General features: G+C 35.7%; 2 protein-coding genes across 6 annotated transcripts; both read right to left on the bottom strand.

The window, feature by feature from the left end:
- Window positions 1–1,280: 1,280 nt before the first annotated feature.
- On the bottom strand, window positions 1,281–10,344 carry LOC104886330 (clathrin interactor EPSIN 1). Of its 3 annotated transcripts, none has more exons than XM_048639768.2 (12): window positions 10,156–10,344; window positions 9,943–9,995; window positions 9,749–9,800; window positions 7,097–7,176; window positions 6,920–6,998; window positions 6,710–6,793; window positions 6,463–6,608; window positions 6,141–6,368; window positions 4,908–5,062; window positions 2,929–3,125; window positions 2,145–2,553; window positions 1,281–1,812 (listed from the first exon to the last, which is right to left on the bottom strand). In XM_048639768.2, the coding sequence occupies exons 2-12, from the start codon at window positions 9,981–9,983 to the stop codon at window positions 1,577–1,579; spliced, it is 1,707 nt and encodes a 568-aa protein (XP_048495725.1). In that variant the 5' UTR covers window positions 9,984–9,995; window positions 10,156–10,344; the 3' UTR covers window positions 1,281–1,576. The 3 variants fall into 3 exon arrangements, with proteins under 3 accessions (XP_048495725.1, XP_010669092.2, XP_010669095.2); XM_010670790.4 differs by having other exon boundaries at window positions 4,908–5,065; window positions 10,082–10,343; XM_010670793.4 differs by having other exon boundaries at window positions 4,908–5,065; window positions 10,156–10,343.
- A 3,239-nt stretch (window positions 10,345–13,583) lies between these two features.
- On the bottom strand, window positions 13,584–22,849 carry LOC104886339 (uncharacterized). 3 transcript variants are annotated; one of them, XM_010670805.4, is made up of 10 exons: window positions 22,691–22,849; window positions 21,494–21,660; window positions 20,989–21,120; window positions 20,815–20,865; window positions 19,412–19,508; window positions 17,478–17,524; window positions 16,513–16,729; window positions 14,970–15,099; window positions 14,747–14,829; window positions 13,584–13,747 (listed from the first exon to the last, which is right to left on the bottom strand). In XM_010670805.4, exons 1-9 carry the CDS (start codon window positions 22,743–22,745, stop codon window positions 14,748–14,750), a joined length of 978 nt encoding a protein of 325 aa, XP_010669107.1. In that variant the 5' UTR covers window positions 22,746–22,849; the 3' UTR covers window positions 13,584–13,747; window position 14,747. The 3 variants fall into 3 exon arrangements, with proteins under 3 accessions (XP_010669107.1, XP_010669101.1, XP_019102929.1); XM_010670799.4 differs by having other exon boundaries at window positions 14,747–14,789; XM_019247384.3 differs by having other exon boundaries at window positions 14,747–14,789; window positions 14,974–15,099.
- Between the last annotated feature and the right edge of the window lie 1,013 nt (window positions 22,850–23,862).

Genomic DNA, 23,862 nt, shown 5'->3' with positions numbered 1-23,862 from the left:
TCTTTTTCAGGCTTGGATAGTATGTACTAATATCTCTGTCTCTCTCCTTATTGGGAATTTGGTATGCTTCCAACTCAGCTATATCAGATCTCTCAAGTTTGCAGCCAGTTGTTATTTCGTGTGTTGCACAAGTTTTTTTTGACATGTTTTGTACTTTTAGTACTCCCTCCGTTTCCTAAAGATCTTCCCTCTTTTCGTTTAAGGGTGTTTCCAAAAGATCTTCCCTCTTTTGCTTTATTCCTTATTTGGCAAAACAAATTTACCTATTTACCCTCTCATGTCACTATCATATGGTCCATCATTACATTATTAATTCAATTTTACTCCATTTCTCTCTCCTACTTTAACCCCTTTTATTTATTTATTTATCTTAACCCCTTTTCCTCTCCTACTTTACTCACACCATGCCCCACACAACTTGATTTTCCTTGTTATCTGTAGGAACAGTAAGTGGGAAGATCTTTAGGAAACGGAGGGAGTATCTAGCAATTAAATAATTCTCTTAAGTTCATTTTAATTCTTTATATTTGAAATCTTTTTATAAGACGAAAACAATTAAAATAAAAAATAACATATAAAAGTAGTAGGAGTATGATTTATGTAGATAATTAAGCTATTTAGTTACCTACTTTTAGTAATAACTTTGCTTTAAGAAAAAAGAATTAATACATTTTAAATACTAAAACTCAACAATTCACTATTTTTTGACGGATTCTCTCTTTTTTTTTTGGTAGAGTGTTGAGTATACTTCCCAACAAGAATCAACTCTGATGTACAAGAAGGGACGAAAGCAGTAACCACTAAACATCTCCCGATTCTTTCATTAGATAATTGATTAAATGTGCCTACAAGCAAATAAGAAAATTGCATCTTCAATTTTTTTTATAACAACGTAAAAAGATACTTAGTTATGAACTTACCATTGTAAGCAATAGTTAGAGAAGCATCATAATAACTTACTTTTTAAGGGTTAACAATGAAGTGGGCATTGATCGAGTTCCTAACGGTAGGGTACTCTTTTGGTAGCCAAAGAAGTGTGGAACTAAAGACACTAGAATTGTTAAAAGTATATTTTTTTTAAGGAAAAGTATTATTGTATTTTCAATAATGGAAAAAGTATAGAGATATATGGAGGATAAATGATAAGAGCAAAACAATGGTAGAATACATTTCGAAGGGAAAAAATTATTTGAAATTACCAAGTCAAAAATTCTAACTCTTTCTACATCCAATAGACGCAAAGATTCACACACAATTACACATGCAGACAGAGGCCAGCGTAATAGAATCAAGACATTATTTCCCTCTTTTGAAGTACATACAACATTACATACAGAACATCAGATACACCCGAAAAACAAAGGTCCTCATTGATCCACTATAGGCTGATAGAGGCTTTACTAACTCTCATTTTGATGAAATGCTAGAACATCACAATTCACAATTACGACATTCATCAGAAATTATGTAGATGACCATGCTAAAATAAAAAAAAAAAAGGCTTGAAACTTACGCCTCTCGTCAAGCAGACAAATATCAAGATCACCAAAAGAATGCTAAAAAATATAAAAATGAATTATTTCTGGAAGCCACCAAACTGATATTGGCTGCTGCTGCTGCTGCTGGTGGTAAAGCTTGATAAAAAATCGTCTCCACCAGTTGCAGTTGGATTAACACCAGTCCCGCCAAATCCAGTACCCATACCCATGGCTGATCCCATGTGGTAGGATGCCGAAGGTGCCTTCTGCTTCTCCTCTGAACCATCACTCAATCCACCAACTATCCCAATATCCGCTAGATTAACCTTCTTGGCTGCAGAGTTCATAAGATGTATTATTACCAATGATTCCAAGCTAGTTTGTAACCCGTCAACAAAGCAAAGAGTAGTATGAAGTAGATAATATAACATCAATTATTATACAGCAGTGGGCAACATTTATTTAACTACAATTCCTAGCGTGCAAACTTGAGAAGCAAGGTTCTAGAGTGCCTTTTAATTTTAACTGGCATATATTCAGATCTGTCTATAGATATATATGAAGCATAAATATGACGATAAATGTTTTATGAGCATGCATGGAAATTGGGAACAAGGAATCAAAATGGATGTATATCAAAGATTATTCAGGGCTAACAAAACTTACGAGCAGATATATTTAGATCAATCAGCCCACGGCTCAGAGAGTCAGCCCAAATTCCAGATTTAACCTGGAAATTACCCTTTTTCAGAGGTGCTTTTGTTTCCGGTAAGGATTTGGCACTTAAGTCAAAGGCAGCATTATTCTTAAGGGGAATGTCAGTTGGTTCGGCAGATGGCTGATCAGTCGGAGCGGTAAATGCTCCAAGAAGATTAGACCCGTTGAAGTTGTTCATTGGAATAGTTGCAAATGGATCTACAAAGTTCACATTTGATGGCGCTGTACTTTCTGATTTTGTTTCAGGTGGCAAAACAGGATCAGAAGCTGCAAAGAAGTCCATTGTTGAAGAAACTCCAGCTGATGCTGCTGGTTGTGCAGTGGATGATGCAGGTGCAGCAAATAGATCAATGGTAGGCTGCATAATTGTCAGAATGAATTAAGTTAGCAGTGACAACTGATAACTATAGAAAGAAGTAGTACAACAAAAGTAAAAGAAACAGGGTTTTAACTTCTTATACTTTTGCATAAGACAGGAGCCAGGAACATTGTCACAAACCATACAGAAGTAATAGCATTTTGGCATTCTTTCCCCTATATATCATGGGATTCTCAAAACTGAAAACCACCATCATACATGCAAAAGCCAGAGAACTCAAAGACACAGAATAAAATAAATGAAGTGGCGTTCACAATTTATCCCAAGAAAACCCCAATCTTATTCCTGAATGTTTAATTTGTAAGATTATATCAAATGTTTAGAACACTGGGAATCTGTCATTGAGCATCCAACCTGAGTTTGAGAACTTCCTCTTGCTTCCGCTTGCGGAGCAGCTGATACAAAATCGGCATCTGCAAATAGATCAACATCGGCCGACTTGCTACTCATGGCACTGCTTTGTGAGGGATCAGTTGCAGGTGCATCCAAGAGGTCTCCAAGTAAACTTTCTCCGAAGAAATCCACTTGTTGCAAACTTCCAGCAGCAGGCTCTGCAAATGAATGCACATATTGCAAACAAATAAGCAGATGCAACAAGATATGGCCCCTTCCACAAACAAGTAGAAGGACCAGATCCAGAAGCTACGATAGTGATACAAAGGTTTTCAGTTCCATAAGATGGCTTAGAAACTACTCCAAATTTCGCTTGGAAAAGAAAAGTCTTACTCTCATCGTTAATGTGAAGTATCAACTAGTTAATGTTGTGCACTGCAGTCACTCTCCTATGCAGAATTTTCCACAAAATCAGAGGAAATTTGTGATCATGATGTTATCACTTATCAGTTTGGCATCCTTCAGAGTAAAGCTACCTACTCATAAATGTGAATAATTAAGAGCTTTGAATAGAACGACGCTTGCAAGCAAGTTGACCGTGCTGTGCCACTGAAAACATTAGGCATCATGCCCACTTCAGAGCTCGGGGATCATTAAGAGCCCAATATATCAGAACCAATATTTTACATGACAATGATCAGAAAAGTGAAGAATTAAGAGCTAAGTAATAGATATGGATGCATGTAAGCAAATTGGCAATGCTTTGTCACTGAAGACACAGAGGTCATCATCACAGCTCTCCTGGCTTTGTAATCGTCAAGAATCCAATATGTCACTATATCTCAAAACTAAATCTCACATCCTATAGCCTATAGGAGAGTACGCTTTATCTCCTTGAAAGTAAATCCTGAAGAATATTGTGTGTCCATAACAGCAATTCAACATAATCTACTCTAGACACATTCCTCCAATGAGCACAAAACTCGTGCAAGATGGTAGGACTTCCAGTGCATCCATAAGCAGCAGTATCTAACTCAACAGCCTCTAGCTAAGCCATATTAACCCTGTCCAATTCCATATTTCTACATACTCCTGCGCCGGGAAGTTCATTCCTTACCCTAGAAAGCCAGTCTTCTTCTAAACCTGCAAGGATCGAGATATCCCCACCCTCCGGACCTATAGATAATGCATCAAGCACCTCCTTGCTATTTGACACGAGGCACCAGTTAGACCATTATAAGTTTATGAAATCAAATAGACCAATCTACAGTTTTTAAGCATTCCATTAACAAGGGCACCACAACAGTCAACACTACTTCAGCATGGTTTACACTAGAACAAGTATCCTGATTCAGGGGGAAAACTGTGATGCATCAACTGAATAAGCCCAACTTACTCACTTACAAGAGGAGGAGCATTAAAAGGGCAGATCAGTCATTTTGAGAGAATGGGGGGGGACAAAATGATTATTGCATGACAAAGGTGACAGAAGTTTGTTATGGGTGAGTGTGGGTACAGGAGGGAATTTTAGAATAAAAGGGGAGTGGAGAGAGAATGTTAGTTAGCTGAATATTGAGTGGAATCGGGATTGGGAGAGTGGGAGCCTCTCAAAAGCTCACCAACCTTGTAGTTACTTCATCCTCATTATCTAACATCTTCTTCCTCTCATTCATATTTTCTTCTGCAATTTTCTGCTTGCTACTGTGAGATCTGTTGTGGTGTTTACTGTGCTCTGTGTTGTGTGAGGGTCTTGAGTCACAGGTGGAGGAGAACGTGGTTCTTCACAAAAACGAAAAGAAAAAGATTCTAAGAAACAAAAAAGGAAATCAGAAATGAAAAAAAAAAAACTTCTTTTGACATAGAAAATCCCTTATATATAGCGACTGACTTAGAAGCGAAATTCAAAATTATCCATGAAAGTGAAGTCACTGCAACTAACTAAACAGCTGTCACATTACAGAACCCAACTACTTCAGCAGGAAATACTCCCAGAAACTTACTTGTTGCGGCAGTTCCTCGCGGGTCAAAATCATCATCATCATCTATCTGACCATTTGAAGTTGCATTTGCATTCTGATGTGAAATATCAGTGTAATCATCAGAGTTCATCTTTGAAGATGGTTTTGAAGAACCTGCTGAAGGAAAGTCCTGATTCCTGCTGCAGAAATAACATTGACCCATCAAAAGTTACATTCTTGAATACACACATATTTATAATAAGTGCCATAAGTGGAAGAGAACAAACCATGGGCAGATTACCACCTTAGTAAAAGGTTAGCAAGTTATTTACAAAGAAAGCATCGAGATTTAAGTAAAATAACTTGGTCAGGGGTAAACAAAAGTTCGAAATGTAACTTGCTGTCCCCAGGAGCCTTGTTAAAGGACTTGGGTTGGCAATGTGACATGGTAGAACTAAAAAGTGTCATAAAAAGGAATTCTACCACTCAGGTTACTAACACCAAATAGTAGCTGAAAAAGGATTTACACTATAGAACAAAGTCAACCAAAGGGAATTCGTAGATGACAAGAAAGAAGGCGATTTCCAGAAGATTTATTTAGGTTAAATGATTCTGTGAAATCAACATTCGGCAACCTTTTGAGAGCATGCAAGTCGTGAAAATAGTCAAAGATCATAAAGCATAGAAGATATTCCGATTATCTTCATATCATGCTGATTTCAACTGAAGTGAAAGGTCCAATGAATAAGGCCCTGAGAAGAATAATTACAAAATCATAGGTCCTCTTTAGCAAATGAGCAGAAGAACCTCCATTTTTAATAAACTTATCAAGAAACCCCAACCCTGTAATAGAGTTCAAGACACCGTCGACTATGTTGTTTTCGCCGTCAAAAAACTTGCTTGAGCAGAAATAAGTTTAGAGAAGTTTCAATAAAGCTACCTAACTTCAATGCACAACTACAATATGTTCAAATTAGCGTTGATAGGTTCTACTAAGTTCGAATAAGTGAATTCAGGTAGACAGAACCCACTAGTATTTATTTAATAACATCCCTGTCTCCAGGTAAGAACTTACTGTTTGCCTATATTTTCTGCATCACTAATAAAACAGTAGATATAGAATCAAAGACACAAAAAACCAAGTAATTCAAAATTTAGCCTGGCATGTCAGCTTTCAATTGCAAGCAAAACAAAATTTCTGACTGGACATAGGATAAAAGATATAGAAAGAGAAGCTAAGATAAACATGGACACTGTAACTTTTCAACAGTTTACCTGCTATAATTAGATGTTTTCCTTTCAGAAGAAGCTCCATGATGAGACTTGGGAACGAATTTCTCAAATTTTTCTTCTCCAAATTGATTATCATCTTTGCTTTTGTAACTATCATCATCATATCTTCCACTAAAGCCTCCATACCTGTTATTGCTCTGGAAATTGCTACCACCATATGAAGCTGAACTTGATTTGTACGACATTCCCGTAGATGAGAGGCCCACATACCTATAGACAGATGCATGAGGCAATTCATGAGTATCCACAACATAAACAAATGGATTATGCATATGATTATTAGAAATTTAGAATTCATACGCACTTTTCGCGAGTAGTAGCGGCTTTTTTCCGAGTTTCTTCTATTTTATCCTTGTTATTTAGAAGGGCTACAATGTTTTCTGCCTTCTTCCTGACATTGATCCCCACATCTTTCCCATTAGGTTCAACATATTCAAATCCTGTGAGTGACTTTACCAGTCCAAGCAACATGGAAACAGAAGTTTGAGAAAATAAATTTCGTTGATAATAATACTAGTAAAACTTGAAAGATAAAATGAAAGGATCCGTACTGAGATCTGGAAAGTATGTTCTATGATCTCATCAACAGCTCGTTCAGATCCATTGGCGATGAGATACTCTATCACAGCCAGTGCCTGGACAAGAGCCAATACAGAAAAAAGGAACAAAAAGGATACCAGCATGACTTCTTCGTTTGATTAGATTACAAATCTTTGCATGATGAATGCGTTCAAATAAAGCCGATCTAAACACTAAAGTACCTTATAAACATAACGCCAATCCTTGCCAGTTTCACCCAATCTTGTCCAGAGAACATTCATAACCATCTGGCATTCGGTACTAGTAGATCACAAAACGAAAAGGCGGGCATGTCAAGAAAACAAAAGTCAAAAAACTCCCTTTTCAGAAAACTTGGACAAATTAAGAGTTGTAGTTACAATTTTTTCGTGGCTTGAGCTATTTCTGCTAGTGCACTTCCATGAGGACCCCAAGGCTCGTTATCAGTTGCATCGAGCACCTGATGTGAATTCCATAGGTCAAATTCCATATTCAGAGAGCTACTATTATACAAAGGGTTTATGAACCCAAAAACCATGTCTTCACAGTTCACACAAACTTCAATATCTATTATCATTCGGATAGACAGACTCAACCTACTACTAATATCAATTACTTAGTTATCATTTATTTCTAATGAGGATGAGTGCATTTGGGCTGCCTGTAAGATCTGGCAGGATAGCTTCTCAACATTTAAATGGCATGGCTGTGTACAATTGAACATTTATCCCAATGATAGCAAGTTAGCAACCTCAATTAAGCAGTTCATGCTATCCATTGGATTCTGTAGAAAGGCTTGCCAATGCTCAAACAACTACCAGACCTCACAGTATGAAAAACCAGCAGTACCACCAATGACTCGGTGTTCTCTAGCCATACCATTGATATACCAGCAAGAAAGAGCTTATTTGATGAAGTAAACTAAGAGTACTCCCAGATGACAAGGAAAGTAAGTCCTTGAAAGTGATAATTTTCAACTCACAAGTTTGGACCACGCCATACATATGCCACTCAGATACTTAGTGTATGAAAAGAGTACAAAATAATTGCACTATAACATGTGAGCAAGCAGGCATCTCGCATCAGAAACTGTAGTCCTGAAGGCATTGTGTCGACAAATTTTCAACTCACATTTGGGACAACACTATGAATATGCTACTCAGATACCTTTGTATGAAAAGAGTACACATTACTTGCACCAGAAAAATGTGAACAAGCAGGCATGTCGCATCAGAAACCGTATTCCTGATTCCTGAAGGCATTGTGCTGATAGCACTGCTGATCTATTCAATATTTATACCTAATGGTTTCATGCAACAGAGAGGAGTTAGTTTTTGGGAAACAAGATGCTTAAGAAAACCAACTCCAGCTTTTTTTTTCCAAATGGTATGTTGGTCCTTGCCTCCTTGCTACAGGCATGTCTTCACTTCCAGCATTCAATAGCAGAAATGCAAGACACAACAAAATAGGTCAGCTAAAAGCTTGGACCTATATCAGATGCCTAAGCTGAAACTTGCAGCTTATATTAAACTTTAGTGAATAAGGTAGACAGCAAGTGAGGCTGATGGTTACAACAGAAACCATTTGCATCATAAATGCATCAACAAATGATTTGACACCTTAAAGTGGCAGCTTTCATCCAGTTGAATTGTCCATATTGTCAATAAAATAAACAATAGAGATGGCCACTTTTTTGCACCGAAATAATCAACTTTAGTATGCATGTCCAGGGTTGCTAAGAAAATGAGAATTTGAGCAAGCATGCAGAAACAGCTGTCCACTACAAGGTAAAAGATGGAAGAGTACAGTATATTGAGGAAGTAAATATATATATATAAATAAATAAAGAAAAGGGAAATGCAGCTGACCACCTTAACTCACACTATTCCACATTCATCTATCTCTGCAGTCCATTTATTTTATTACCAAACTAACCATCATGCTTATAAAATTATAAATTTTTCCGTGCTCTGTGCTCCATTTGCAACAAAAAATTCTTCCCTAACCAAATGAAAATGCAGCACAAACTATGATCCTTCCGGTGCCCACTTACTCTCCTCCACACCACCCGCCGGCACCAACACCCCCCCCCCCCAAAAAAAAAGACAGTGAACAAGAGGCTAGATAAGAAGAAAAAATGCTGATTGATCCATTGCACAAGTATATTCCCAAACACCTATATAGCATGATGTGTCCATTCAAAAATAGGCAGAGCATAACAGCTTGATTCACTAGAGCAATAGATTTATGAACATTAAATTTTGAGAAATTTACATTTTCCCCAAAAAAAAAATTGGACATTTGAGTAATGTTCACTAAAGTGCACCTATCTCTCACTAGTCAGTTACTCTACCTGAAGGGGGAAATACTAGTGATTTTTGAAATTCTAGTGGACACTGGCCAGAATGTGGAAATAGTTCAATTGCTTTCAAGCCTTTCATATTCAGTACTAAAACAGGTCTCTTTAATAGGTAAAGCTTAGCGCAATAGCATCTCTTTGATCACTGTCAATTAGAGATAAGATGCCTTGCCTACGATACCACATGTTAGAAAGTCCTTCCATGGTTCATCACAATCAAACTATCAGTAACAATGCCTAATAATCACACTCAATAACCTTCAGAAACCTTGTTTTCAGATGACTTATCTTGTCATTGACTCCCCTTATAATGCTTGCATAGTCAAGCTTTAGAAAATCCAAAGCATGTTTCGTCGAGTACATATGATCACATCCACATTGAACACAATCAATATAACAATTCCATAGATCAGATCACTGCTGTCCAAAGCATATTAGCGCACGAAAGAAAGAAGATTTCCACAAATTCTTCTCATACAGGAAATTTTTCCTTTTAATTTCTCAATCATAATACATGATTAAACAACAACGCATGGTAGCTAAATAGAAGCTCTTTTAGCTAAATCTCACCACAAAATAGCAATTTCCATCCATCAACATAAATTTTAAAGATGAAATATAACAAATGAAATCCAATTGATAAATGGTGATGCATTTGAATTCGACAACTAACCTTTTGCTCGATCTCAGGCACCTTCAACACTTTCAAGTTCACCTCTCGCTTTCTATAAATCAAATTTTCAAAATCAAACAAAAAAAAAAGACGAAAAATCAAAACTATGATACATAAAAGATCACTAATTTCAACATTACAATTGCAATTTAAACTACAAAAAGAAAAAGAGGAATTAAATTCGGAAAAATTACATTTCGCGAACAGCTTGATCGACAACCTTCATGAAATCCATGCTGATTAAGATCTGAATATCAAACAATGGAAATTGAATAAAAATGTAAGATAATTATGCAAATTCAACACATAGATCTGAAATAAATAAAAATTTACCTGCAAAACTTTATTGATTGAATTGAATAATTTGATTTTTTGAGTGACGAAACAATAATACGAAGCAGCGATACCTTTTGTCTTTGAGTAGCGAGAACCGGTGATTGGAGGGAGAGTAGGACTAGGAGAGAGAAAATTCGATGGAGATTGGTAATGGCAAAAGCTAATGGAAGATCTTATTTGTCAAATATTTTTCTTTTGGTGCTAACTCTTAACTCATCAAATTAAATTTTTGAGTGAACATTTTCGTCACCAATTATTTTAGACTTTAGACATTAAAATGGATTGAAACTAAAATACTACTATACCAAGGCTCTAATCTTCTATACTCTATTTCAGTTCGATTCAATTCAATTCAATTAGTTTTTTCTCTCAATTTTAATTTAGCTCAATTTAATTCAGATAAATTATGGTTAATGTATATATAAAAATGTTAGTGATTAAGATATGGGAATTTTTATTCGAACCACTTTTTAATGTAGTTTTCTAGAAAACCATCTTGTAGAATAAGTGAATAACTTGGTGTCAAACCATATTTTTGTGAAATTCTTTAGATGAGATAAACTTATCATCGAATTCCAACTATAGTCTATGAACTTGTATTTTCATATTTTATCTTGGAAACACAATTCATGTGACCCACTTAACCCCCTACTTCTTTTATTTTATTTGATTCTCCATCAACGATCGAAATCCAACAACCAATTTCATCTCTTAAAAACAATTGCCCACAATTTTACTAAAGGACTAGTTTATAGGTGCAGATCATGCCTCTAAGAAAAAAATTTCTAAGAACCCTTGGGTCCAATGATATGGCTTCATCTCCCGCATTAGAGACCAAGGTTCAAATCTTGATCGAAGTAAAATTTCTATATTGTGGGGTGGGGGAGAGGGCTTGTTGGGCCTAGAGATGGCAATATCCAGTGGATCACCCGACCATCCGCTCCACCCGGTTTATAAGTGGGTGGAAAACCCGGTTTAAACAGATGATAGTCGGGTGACGGATAATCGCGTGATGGATGCGGGTTGGGTTCAGGTGATATTTTTCATCCATCACCCGACCCATCATCCGTTTACCACCCAATCCGTCACCCGTTTAAAGTAAAAAATATATAATTTTTTTAATTTTTGGCTTTTTCATTTTTACAGCTTTATTAATCTATAGCCCAAAAGTTACAAGATGATAATATAAGTATATAAATGTTAATAATGTGGATTAGGGTTAGTTTGGAGACGATTTTACATAGTAAGTAGAATTATATAAATGAATTAGTGGTTCTTGACCTTGTTAGTAATTTTTCTTTCTTCTCCTAATACTATTTGATTTCACCCGTTAATCACCCGATCCATCTGTTTAACCCGATTACAAATGGATGGATTTGGGTGGAGATGGATGCGGGTGATGGATGGATCGGGTGGATGCGGGTGACACTCCACCCGTCCCGAACCCGATCCATTTACATCTCTAGTTGGGCCTTTGGGTGAGTGACTCTGTGAAAGGGCAGACCATACGAATTTCTTCTTGCAAAAAAAAGTAAGAAATTTTTTGTTTAGTAATATTTTACTTTGAAAAGATAACATTGAATATAACTTGATTTAGTAGTTAGGACTTTATTTTACAAAATTTGAAGTCACGGTATCAAATCTTACATAATGCAACTTTCTTCTAAATTGCTTGAATGGCATAAGAAAGTAGAGAACCACTTCCTCTGCTTTTTTTAGTTGACCCGTTTTCCTTGTGCACATATGGCAATGCACTAATTTAAACCTTTATATCTCTAATTATCAATAAGCAAAAGTTACAAAAATTTGATATCATGAAAATGTATATTGAGACGAATCTAACAAGATCCCACATGACTATATTTTAATTTAAGTACAAATCACAAAAGTATGTCAAAGTTACATATGTGAATAATATCAAAAGTCAAAATGGGTCATCTAAAAAACGGAGGAAGTATGTCCTTCGACAAGCTATAACTAAACTTTTCTAATAAAACTTTTTTATGCATCTCTATTATATATGGAAACTCTTGACAACTTTAGTGTCCACCTGAATTTCCTTAAAATATCCTTTATATATTTGTTATTATAAGATAATTAATAAGGACAAAAAAAGTTATGGAGATTAGAAAATAAAGCACTAATGTAACTGTTAGATTTTTTTTTTAATGAAGGTAACTTCTAGAATTTTAGAAACAAGAGAAACATGTCAACTCTCAAAAATATCTATTTAATTCTTGTCCATTATCTATAGAGATATAGTTGTACACTTGTATCCTACTACTCTACGAGTAGTTTTCACAAAAATTTATCTAAGTCTTTTTTATAACTATATAGTTATAAACTTATTTGTACAATTACATTTAAGATAATTTTTTAATCCAAAATAATGAACGAATATTAAATTGAAAATTTTCACAAAATCACCCACCACCTAATATCACGCAAACACCGCGTGTAAAAAGTACTAGTGATAATAGCAAAAGTAGTAATTCGAAGGCCAATTTGCTAACTTTTGTTAAAAACAATTGTTTTGTTTAGGGTTAAAAAAAGTTTGATTGTGATGACAACCAAGAAGTGGAAAAAAGAGGGGAAAATGTTGAAAGGAGAGTAAGAAAATGGGAGGTGGCGAGGGTGTTGTTAATTGGTGTTGGGGGCGGTGGTGGGCGCGGAAGTGGGTTGGCTAGATATTGATGGTGGAGGTGGTTTAGAATGATGTTTTGTCAAGATTGGTAAACCTTATATCATAAACTCAAACCCAAATCATAACCAAGGAAACATAAGTCTAGTGACCTCTTCCTCAAAATTCATGATTGGCAACCTAAACATACTTGTGAATTAAGATTTTGAAACATAAGATGTAAAGGCATCTCAAATACTTGGATCAGGTTTACAACCAATCTGAAGTATATTGCATTAGCATCAAAGGCTTTAATGGCCAACAACTTCAGATTAAGCTAAACTAAGATAGATGCAAAGTGCATCAATGCGAGCTGCAACCTAGGAGAAGCTCTCGGTACCTCCAATGCGTGGGTTGAGATTACATGTCGCATCTAATGTCTCATCTTGTATCCCACTTCTAATTTTGACACCTCATCAATCTAAAATAATTACCTTATATAATTAATAAGTGGGTGAGGTGTCAAAATCAAATAGCAAGTGGGGCAGAGATTCCCTACATCCGATAAATGCACTTTTGAGTATAAGAGCATAGCACTTTTGAGTTTTCCAATCTAGTAATACCCTATCCATCCGATAAATGCACCACAAAATCACCCCCTAATATGAGTAAAGTTATGCATCAATCAATTCTCTCTATTACACACATGCAAGGATTTCCCTTGTTTCATTTTCCCTTGCTTCAATTTGTTTTCATCTTTCTCGACACTCCGATGCAGGTAGCTTGGCTTGGCTACTCTGCTGTGAGTTGATAGATCCTCCAAGAAGAGCATGGAGAAGCTTTGGTAAACTAATGTAAATTTAGAACTGGAGAGCAATATAAACTATCTTAAAATGTTTCATTTATTATAATTGCAATGGTATCAGTACAAACCAAAGCATCTGAGACTTTCTTTCTATTTTTCCCCATTACATGTCCAGCATTGTTCCCCTTAACATGGCCTCTGCTTTCCTCACTTGTTTCACTGGACCAATGATGAAAACCTACACCAAATAACACTGTATAAGAAACATACCAATATGTTACATTGCAGACTTATATTTGTAGAGGAATGCAGTAAATCCAAACCCTATGGGTGGTCCTTTTCACATGGAAGGAAAATTAAAGAGAGGATATGAAGTACCATTCATTGCTCTAAGGCTCTTATGTAGCGTGGGATTTAAATGTATATAACCTCATTGACACAAAATTGCCAAAAGCCTTGACAGGAAAGTTAATTGCAACATAAAAAGGAGTAAACTTTTACAATGTTTTCCTATTTTTAAATTGGAAGAGAGAGTTCTCAGTGTTCTATATCTTTCATAATTTTGACATTGCTATTTGGTAGCACACCAAATGTATTAGAACTTCACAAGGCATCCCTCGATTATTAACAATTCTATTTAGTATTATCTCAAAAAAAAAAAAAAACTCCCTCCTACCACCCTAAGCCACCCACTAGCAACACTCCCAGGGTCCCTACCACCACTAACGGCACCAGCGAGAGAGACCCCAACCCCGCTCTTTGCAACCACTTGACCCATCAATCAATTTCAAGTGTAGCTCGTGCCCAGGGTAATAGTAATTATGTGTCATAGGGTTGCAAAACGGGGGCCACAGGGTCTAGCTAGTGACAATAGTTGTGGTGGAGACTATGGAAGGATGGCTGGAAAGAGGCTGAAATGGAGGGAAGGAGCATTATTGTTAAAGTGGTACCAAATAGAATTGTCATTAATTGAATGATACCATGTGGGATCCAAACTATTGGGATGGTAACAAAATAGAAATGTCAAAAATTGAAATATACCACATAGAATATCTCTTTATCGATCTCGATCCTTATAATAAAGTAAAAAGTTACAAAACCCTGCTGATGGTGTGTCATTATATGTACACATAATCAATGACAAAACCAGATCTTGCTCAATGTAACATCAGGGGACCAACATAAAACTGCTAGATCATCAATAGGGTGCTAATATAGTACTTCATGAATCACTCACCTTATCTGGGGGACCCTTCGAGCCTCCAATAAGAATCTCTGCACTGCAGATCGATAGCATATACAACTAAGTAAGAAGAGATTCTGGCAACATATGAGTAAGACAGTCAACAAGTAATTTATATATCAGCTTCTTAAATCAATTTTGATTGGGAACTAGAAACACACAGCAGGCGAACTAGAAATAATATTCATTGGAGGAAGATAGAGTGGGCGAAAATTACTTGCATGATTTCTTGATTGACAAAATCGAAGCTCCTTTCTTGCCTATCACACGTCCCATTTTGCCAGGTGGAACATTAAGAACAGAAAGGATTTCTTCTTCAGGAGGTTCAGTGTCCATAGCTACGTCATCTAAACATGCAAACACACCAGGTAGCAAAGTTTAGCCACCTCGAAAAGACAAAGCACAATTACAGAGTAAAATTCAAAGCCTATAGAAGATTTTGTGACTACCCATATACGCAGTTTAAGCCTCAGAGAAACCTGTTTCTTAAAGCAAGAAGAAATATATGGAAACCCGAGTTTGGCATCATCATGCAGAGGATAAAAGCTAAATTCAATATTGTCATATTAACAAGTTTCAGTAGTTACTAGCAAAAGCTCTAATATCATTTACTATTACTAGCAAGTTTGATTTTTGCAGTTTTGGTTTTATTAGAAGATCTTGTAATAAAGCGGGCACATGCCATGACTAAATCCTCTCTCACCTTTGAGGAAGATTTAGTTGGATGGGAGATTGCCCAGTGGATGTTCTTCCGCTTGTTATAGCGGACAAAGCTTTAATTGAATATTAGTGGCTACTGATCTTTTACCACCCAAAAAAAAAGTTTCAGTAGTTTCTCTATACCTTTTCAAAAAAAGATAAATATATACTTCCTCCATTTTCTAATACATGCAATATTCCCCGTCTTAGGAAGTCATGTATTACTTGTGACATTGACATTTTTGGCAAGTAGTCTTGTATGCACGCGATACATGCGAAAGCAAATAGAAAGCAAAACTCCTGAAATAGTAGGTAAGAAAAACTATTCACAAAGTTCCTCCAAAGAAAATTTTAATATTATTTCTATATAGCAAACACTAAATACTCACGTGCATATCTCTGTTACTCCGACACCTTCATTTACCTCAAAAACAGGGTGTCGTATTGTGTCGTGTCCGACACGACACTTCACTTGGATACTTCATTTTAGACTAAAAACTTGACTTAATTCGTGTCTGAGTAACATAGGTGCATATGTAGCAAAATCCATTGATTAAAAAATGTGTTTGCATCAATTTTAAAATTAATTAAATTATTATGTGAGTGAAGGCATTTCAGTCTTTTTACGTGGACACCAAAGTCCTCAAAAGTTTGCTTATAGAATAGAGATACATACGCTCTTTTTCTTGCCTATTATATGAGGGTTCTTTTCATCTCTCTTCTCTCCTTGGTCCTTGTACATATTTCATCATTGCGAGTATTAAAATGGAGAAAGTATACTAACAAGCTTCAGTTGCCCCTCTCCACTGGTGAGTTAAGGACTTTAAGGTACAATAAACCTCAGGACCACACAGGCAGAGATAGACACAGATACACAAGCACATGAGAAAAACATGCTTAATAATGAAAAACACAAACAAACAACAGAATGAACTTAACCACACTAGAGAGCCAAAACTTTATACAGTGGCTACTGACTACAATCATAATATCCATTTGAAATATGCACTTAAAATTTAATGACGTCAACTGATGATTTAACTTCTGTATTCCACACATACCTGGAATGGGAGGCAGATCCGGCCAATCAGAAAAATCATTGTCACTGATACAGAAACAACGACAATACAGTTCACCACGAATTGCAAGGCTCCACAGGGATTGAGCATTCAGTTTTTCCGTCAATTTGTGATAGATGTAAAGCAAGAAACGGACATCATCAGCAGCTGCACGGATCATGAGTTCAGATAATGGTCTGTATTTCCAGAAGTTCGGATCCTGAAAATGAGATTTGAAGATCAATAAAATATTGAAAAGAGAAACTATGGAAACAACACAAGTTACCATGTTGTACACAAAAATGAAGGGTGTTCAAAGTCCATAAAGAAACAAATCTAACAGGTCCAACCATTGAAGTTATAAAGAAGGCATAACATTTCTCTTTATAATCTCAAATCTCAAGATAGTGGAAAGCAACAATTCATCCAAAATCTACTAGCTTTCACAGAGCCAGTCAGAAAACATATATAGGAAAGTTTGAGAAACCCAACTATTCTGTACTTATATGTATTGCTGCTCAAGAGTCCTACGCCTTCAAATTGCATTTGGGCTTAGTGACTTGATCATTAGTCTCCATTTCTCGAAACTATGGGAATACCGCATAGTTAAGTATGACAAAAGACAAGCAACACTGTCTGCTTATAGAACTACATTTTTGTACAAAAGCTTCAACACTTATACATTGAAAACAATCCTAGTGTTCATTTACCTGAAACCAAACATGCCTGACCAATCAAAACAGAGAAAGACCGTGCATAAACCAGAGAATAAGCCTAATGGACCCGAGTTGAAAGGCCTAAATTGCATGGATCTTAAAAATATCAAATTCCGTTGCGATAAACACAAGCAGAAAAGAAGCAGATGGATTTATTCTCAAGCATCATTTGCAGGTGGAAAATGTCTTTTAAGCAGAGCTTGATAGTCCGACCCAACTTCAAACCAAAATGATGGACACTGTAAAACACACCTGCCTCAATAGTACACGAACCTCCTCCTTTTCAAGATAAGATATTCCTGCACGACAAGAGCAAAATGTTATATCAGGAACTACATGAGTGAAAACACAACTTAAGAACAGGAGATCATGCATCATACAAGCCAATAGCTCATATGGCATGAGAATTATAATGTACTACAAGTGCGCACACGCACGCACACACACACAAAAAAAAAAGAAAGGGAGAAGCAAAAGAGAGAACTACATGGCATGGTCCAGAAGAAATATAGTATGACCCATAAGGTTACTCTAACAAGAAAACCAGGGAAGTTCAGAATTACGGAGAACAATCTGCAGCCAGATATGACTTGACTGGAATTCTATAAGATTTGATTCTGTGACATGAAGTATAAATCAAGTGAAGGGCCTTTTCTCGTTGATAATATGAAACACACAGATGATGGCACTTCACGATCATGTTAATGCTGCTAACTGCTAGATGATTTAAACAATTACATTAAAAAACACCATGATTGCATGTCATCTCACATGAAATTCAATCTGCACTAGTTTCAGTTAAGACCGACCGACCCCTGAGAAACTTTCAGGGTGTTCAGCATGAAGTTACAGACTAAAGAAAAACTTTATTATGCACACACAAAGAAGGAAAGTTGAGTTCCCCCAACAAAAAGGAGCACAGAAGTTAAACCCTCCTTGAATTTTCTTTATTTATATCCAGTTCTAAGTCTTCTAACTTCTAAGGTTTTAAGGTACATTTTATGCTGATAAGCCTGATCTACAGAAATTCATAATCTATCATTTCGCTCCAGTTGGCAGCATTTGTCAAAGACCATGTTAGAGGAAGCAAAGTCCTAGAAGAAGAAACTAGACATAAACAGTCACCAAACCTAACATCCAAGATGTAAATCATGCTCCAAGCATCACATGCAAGATTATTGCTACTGGAATAGATGACTTCCAATCTACCATCCCAGCTGCGAGCATATCATATCGTACACATTTCCAAGTCAGTGAATCTCCAAAAGCTCACTCTAATTGAGCAAATAAGAAAATAGTTGTTCAATAGAGCTGTTATCAAATTCTTATTCCAATAGCCAATTAAGAAAAAGCTCCCAGATTAAAAGTTGAGATGCCCTAGCCTCAACCTTTTCCATCCACCAATCAGCATATGCAAAAGCTTAGATATCACAGCTTCTCAATGCCCCCATAGGCAAGAAACTCGTATCATGGTACTTATTCTGCAGCTATACAAATAGAATTGAGGCAAAACGCTACGACAATTAGAGGAAAGCAACATAACAGATCCCTATGTAGTGCATCCTTTTTTCCTACTTGTTTTGACTTTTGAGGATGAAGTAAACTATCAAATTTCAATTATGCATCTAGTTTGCTCATAATTTATTTATTGCAGCTGAAATTTCGCCAAACATTTATATAACAAATACAGTTGCATAATTTACTACTGCAAAAGATCTGCTAAAAGACACATTGCATGGTAAGAATTACATTGCATAAGATGTATGATTGTCAACTTGTGATATACTTCCATTGTACTCTAAAGCAGCTTTGAAGTTAGAAACAATGATATAAATAGAACTAAGTTGAGTCTTAAGAGTTAAGAGAAATGCCTAGAATACATCAAACAGTCTACTACTACTAATCACCAACCCCTACCCCCCCCCCCCCCCCAAAAAAATACAAACCTCTTCCAGAGCTTAGCACAGCATGAAATACGATGTTGATAAGTCAATAAATGCTTTGGCCGTCATTATCAGAACAAAAGATCCTCTCCCTCAAATTCACATGCTATATTCTTCCCTAAGTAGAACATTAGCTACACCTATTAATATGCAACATCTACAATAAGAACTACCAAGATGCAAGCAGCACATCTCAGTAACAGAAGGACACAATAGAAATGAATACCATGACAAGTTTACTACCACAATAGCGTGGATCTGCAAGAAGAGAAACAAACGAGATGTAGTCGTCAGGCACTCTTGGTCGTCCTTCCTGTACTTCAATCAAGGAATATGCAATCTGTGAATTATATGTAGATCATGTCAATCCGTGTAGAATGTAAAAATAGCTATGCCCAAGCAACACAGTGACTAACACCTATTCATCCAGTAAAATATCCTAAACAATATATGCTGAATGAAAAAATGGGGAAATTCATAGTTCTCGGAGATCAATGCAAAGCAGATTAATCTCCCTCTGTGGGCTTAAATAGAACTAGATAGATTATTCATCAGCAATCTAGCATGCAAGAGATCTTCAGCTTGTGTGACATTTAAATGCCAATATTCTCTTTTGTTCACTAATTGTATTATGTACATGTAAGTCATCAGACCTAAAAGGTCAATTAAATCCATCCATAAAGCCTAGTAAAGCTCCTTAAAGTGGCATTTAGGTCCTGACAATCGGTAAGGAGAAATAGGAATGTATACGATTGAAGAGAAAAAAGCAAGGAAGAAAGTTAAAAGCAGCGCATAGGAGATCGCAGCCTAAAAATTTTTCACTAGGTACAAATGACCCAAAATATAGCATTGGCGTATCACTCGGGCTCATGTAAATATACATTTACATTCAGATAAAAACAATTAAATGCAGTACGTTTTCCTAAGTATAAACAATGGAAAAGGAAATGCCTTTGACCTTCCTCTAATAGTATTATCTAGAGACAAAAAAACATAGCCTAGAAGATAAGTGTATAAGGATAAGACTCGGCAAAATCAAATCATAAAAATGAAAAGGCATAAAAAGACAAATAAACAGAAAAACAACTTCATAATTTATCAGTAAATAAAACAAGCACAAACTAATAAAGTGGAATAAAGCATGAACTGCTGCTCTTCCACTAGTGAAATTAAAGTACATAACGATTTGACAGGATTTTGTTGGTTAAAAAGATACAGCATAGAACCAAAAGTAAACTATATACAAAAGTGGAAGGAGGGAAAAGACCATATAGCTAATAGATATAAGGTCATCAGATTAGCACAATATAAATAATTGACTAGGATTCGACGAATTCTTCTCTACCTTAGAAGACCATCAACCCATCTCTACCTTAGAAGACCATCAATCGGGTCACACAAATTCGAGTATAAGATGTATTTGCAGAATTTGAGCAATATTCTAAGAGTCACAATCATCATGCAGAAAGCCATGAGTACCAAAAAGCAAAATCCTGAATAAAGGGAAGAACCTAAGAACTTCATGCCTTCACATCACTTTCACATTTAACCAGTATATTAAAAATTTAGCTAAAAGCAATTTACTCAAGCACAAGGGAGTTGAATTAAGCAACATTGATTGACCAGAAGTAGAACAGAATGCTGACCTGGGTGTCCATGACATTATGTAACTTGATGCCAAACTGGAAATACAATGCCTAGAAATTGGCACATCACCAGTTAGTACAACGCAAAGAAAAGATCAATTATGAACTGCACTACAAAAGACAAAAAATAAAAATAAAAATCAAGTATAAACAATGGATAAACCAATTAGAGACCTCACTATCACGTTTGCAGTCATGTATAACTTTAGTGATGTATCTAGATTCAAGAGCAGGCTTACATGCTTCTATGAGCATGTCTCCACCTTCTATGGCGTCCACAAGATATATAGCATCAGGAAATGCCAGCTGCAATTTAGAGAAAATTAAGCCACTTTATTCAGCTCAAAGCATGGAAATGATCTAAAGCATACAATTTGCAAAAGTCATGCAACAATTTTCAGCTGCTCCGTAATAATATCAATTTACAACCCCTGAAAAGAGAAGCTCAATGTATTGATATTGATGATCGAGTGCAACAAGATTAAACCAAGGTTGTGACTTGTGAGAGCCACGAATAGTGCTCAAGCAATTAAAATCCCAGTAAAAACGAACCACCCTCACCTTCACCCCCCCCCCCCCCCCCCTCCTAGAGTCAAGCAGTTCCAAAAGTAGCTGAAACTTAATTTTCATATCTCTGATAAATAAAATCACATCAAGTTTACCAGGAAAAGTTACTCACCTGCATGATACAAAGAGCTCCATAACGACACAGATCAACACCCTCACAATCGAAACCAATTACTAGCTTTGTTTGAGGACAGGGTTTTAGGAACTCCACAGGAAGTTGCGAAGCTTCGGTGACAATATGAATTGGTACCAGTGTAGCATCATCTGAAACTAACCCACCTATACAGGATACAATTTCTTGTGTCAGCTAATAAAGTATACACATGGGTAATCTTGATCCTTACCTCTTCACCTCCAAGAAAAAATGAAGATGTGGAAAACAATAGATAAAATGAATATAAATATATACAATTTCCCCTCAAATTAGGCAAAATCTTCTCCACCTAGATATTCCTTCCAAAATACGGACTACATTGAAACTAGTCAAGATTCACTTGCTGATATGGCATATGAATCAGATTAACCACGTGAAAATGAAAATGGTGTAAACTGAGAGCAGAAACCAATCATCAACCAGAGTGCCACCACAAATCAATCAAGTCAAGAAACAGAAAGATCTTTCTTCTGGCCTAAGCAAAGCAGACTAGCTGATCAAAAAAATGCAGCGCAGTTCATATTTTGTACATCGAAATTTCAATCAGCCCAGCAAAGCTGAAAGCAAGAACTCCATATTGAAACATATACAACAACAGCATCAAGAGAAGCAAATGTGTACCCAGTCATAAGATAATAAAGTACTAAAAATCCTTTTAAGTTTTAACTTCTACACTATATCTTCACCAGTTTAGTGTTCAAGAAGGGAAGAACTCCAACTTCAGTTTCTGCTGATAAAATTAAAGAACCAAAAAGTTTCACCAACAAAAACTTGAAAAACACATTAACTCAAAAACCAAAACAAATAATAGAGTACAACAACAAACTCTTCTTGAAATAATTTCGGGTCGGCTAACATGAATCGTCATAGAAAATCGTTCCCGTGAACAAAAATAGAGTACAAGAAAAGAAAAAGCAACACAAGATATGCAACAATGACATCTACAAATTGACAAAATGGCAAAAAGAACACTTCAAACAAAAACCCACAAGTTCCAAACAATCATTCATATGCCCATTTAAGTTAAAAGAGCAAAGAAACACAAACTTCATTATTTTTACTACACAAACTTAATATAATCAAGAAAATCACAAAGAAAGCTAAAATATTACATAAAATTAGTTCAAATGAAGCTTAATTAGCAAAAAATGGTACCTGGGTCCAAAGGCAATGGAACATGGGCTTGGTGGGAAGGAAGATCGTCCGCCATTTGATCAGACCATTACAACACTAATCGGAGTTTTGTCTCAAAACCCACCTTAATATTTATAGTCAAAATGATTTTGAAATTTCACCCCTTATTTTTTTCTTTCCTTTTGGAGGTTTTATTATAATTTTGCTTTTATCTGATAGAAAAATTAGAGTATGGTGTACGAATATTGACCAATAAGGTCGTTACACGTCATTGAGAAAAAGGGTTGAAATTTTTTTTAGGGTTTTTGGGTTATGAATAGCATGGTTGATTAAAGCAAAACCTTTGTATATGTGGGTATTAAATATTTTGTATGAGTTTTATATTGAATTTATATTTTATTTTTATAGACTTGTAGTGATTGTAAAATTGTCTGGCGTTGGATTTGATGAGTAATTAATTATATTGTTTTTGACAATTGGGGATTGAAATCCATAAAATCTACCCTGTTCAGATTCCGTATCGCGACGGATTTTTTGTAGTTTAAATAGCATATTGTTTACCTGTTTAATGTGTGAACTATGGTAAGTATCTGAGATTTGTTAGTTTTGATTATGTGAATACACATATTAATATTATATATACAACGGCGGATCCATATAAGCAGCATGGGTGGCACGTGTCATCATGAACAAAACACTATCTACCTTTTATTCAAAGATATACTCATAACATATATACACCGACTTTTGTCGCAGTGAAAGGAATAGAGTAGAGACTGCACGAATATGGTAATGAGAGATTAAATAGTGTATTAATTACTTTTTTTTTTTGCTTATTTAGCAATAATATAATGACAAGGGAAACAAAAAATAGTCATACGATTACAACATCTAATAGAAAAATAATTTAAGTTTAGCTCTCAATCACATACAAGTATACAACTTTTCCTTTGAAGATCTTCTTTTAACGTATTAATTCTTCTATATTGTGGATGTCTACTACTCTACTAGCTTAGTTGTTTAAAGTTTTAGTCAAATAGTATTCAAGATTTCAGATAAAATCTCGTCTACATCATACGCCCTCTATCTCTTTCTGCACCCAAGAATAATTCGTCTATACTTGTAGACTTGCAAAAAAAGTTATATTGTATTTATTACATTACGCGTGATAAAGTACAAAGAGATTAAGCCTA

This window comes from Beta vulgaris, chromosome 2 (genome assembly GCF_026745355.1).
Source record: "Beta vulgaris subsp. vulgaris cultivar EL10 chromosome 2, EL10.2, whole genome shotgun sequence".
NCBI classification, from domain to species: domain Eukaryota; kingdom Viridiplantae; phylum Streptophyta; class Magnoliopsida; order Caryophyllales; family Amaranthaceae; genus Beta; species Beta vulgaris.
The sequence above is the reverse complement of the archived record's forward strand: the minus strand, read 5'-3'. Positions and strand labels throughout refer to the sequence as shown.

Bases quoted from the DNA above. Each gene is read 5' to 3' on its own strand.
- LOC104886339 (XM_010670799.4), bottom strand. From the start codon at position 22,745: ATGGCGGACGATCTTCCTTCCCACCAAGCCCATGTTCCATTGCCTTTG. The intron at 20,866-20,988 runs GTCTCTAATTGG...GCCAATTTCTAG, and splicing joins ACTGCAAACGTGATAGTGAG to GCATTGTATTTCCAGTTTGG. The intron at 14,790-14,969 runs GTAATTTTCGCC...ATCGATCTGCAG, and splicing joins TCAATCAAGAAATCATGCAA to TGCAGAGATTCTTATTGGAG.
- LOC104886330 (XM_010670790.4), bottom strand. From the start codon at position 9,983: ATGGATTTCATGAAGGTTGTCGATCAAGCTGTTCGCGAAAT. The intron at 6,794-6,919 runs GTACTTTAGTGT...GCTCTTGTCCAG, and splicing joins ATTGGCGTTATGTTTATAAG to GCACTGGCTGTGATAGAGTA. The intron at 6,609-6,709 runs GTACGGATCCTT...GGACTGGTAAAG, and splicing joins AACATACTTTCCAGATCTCA to TCACTCACAGGATTTGAATA.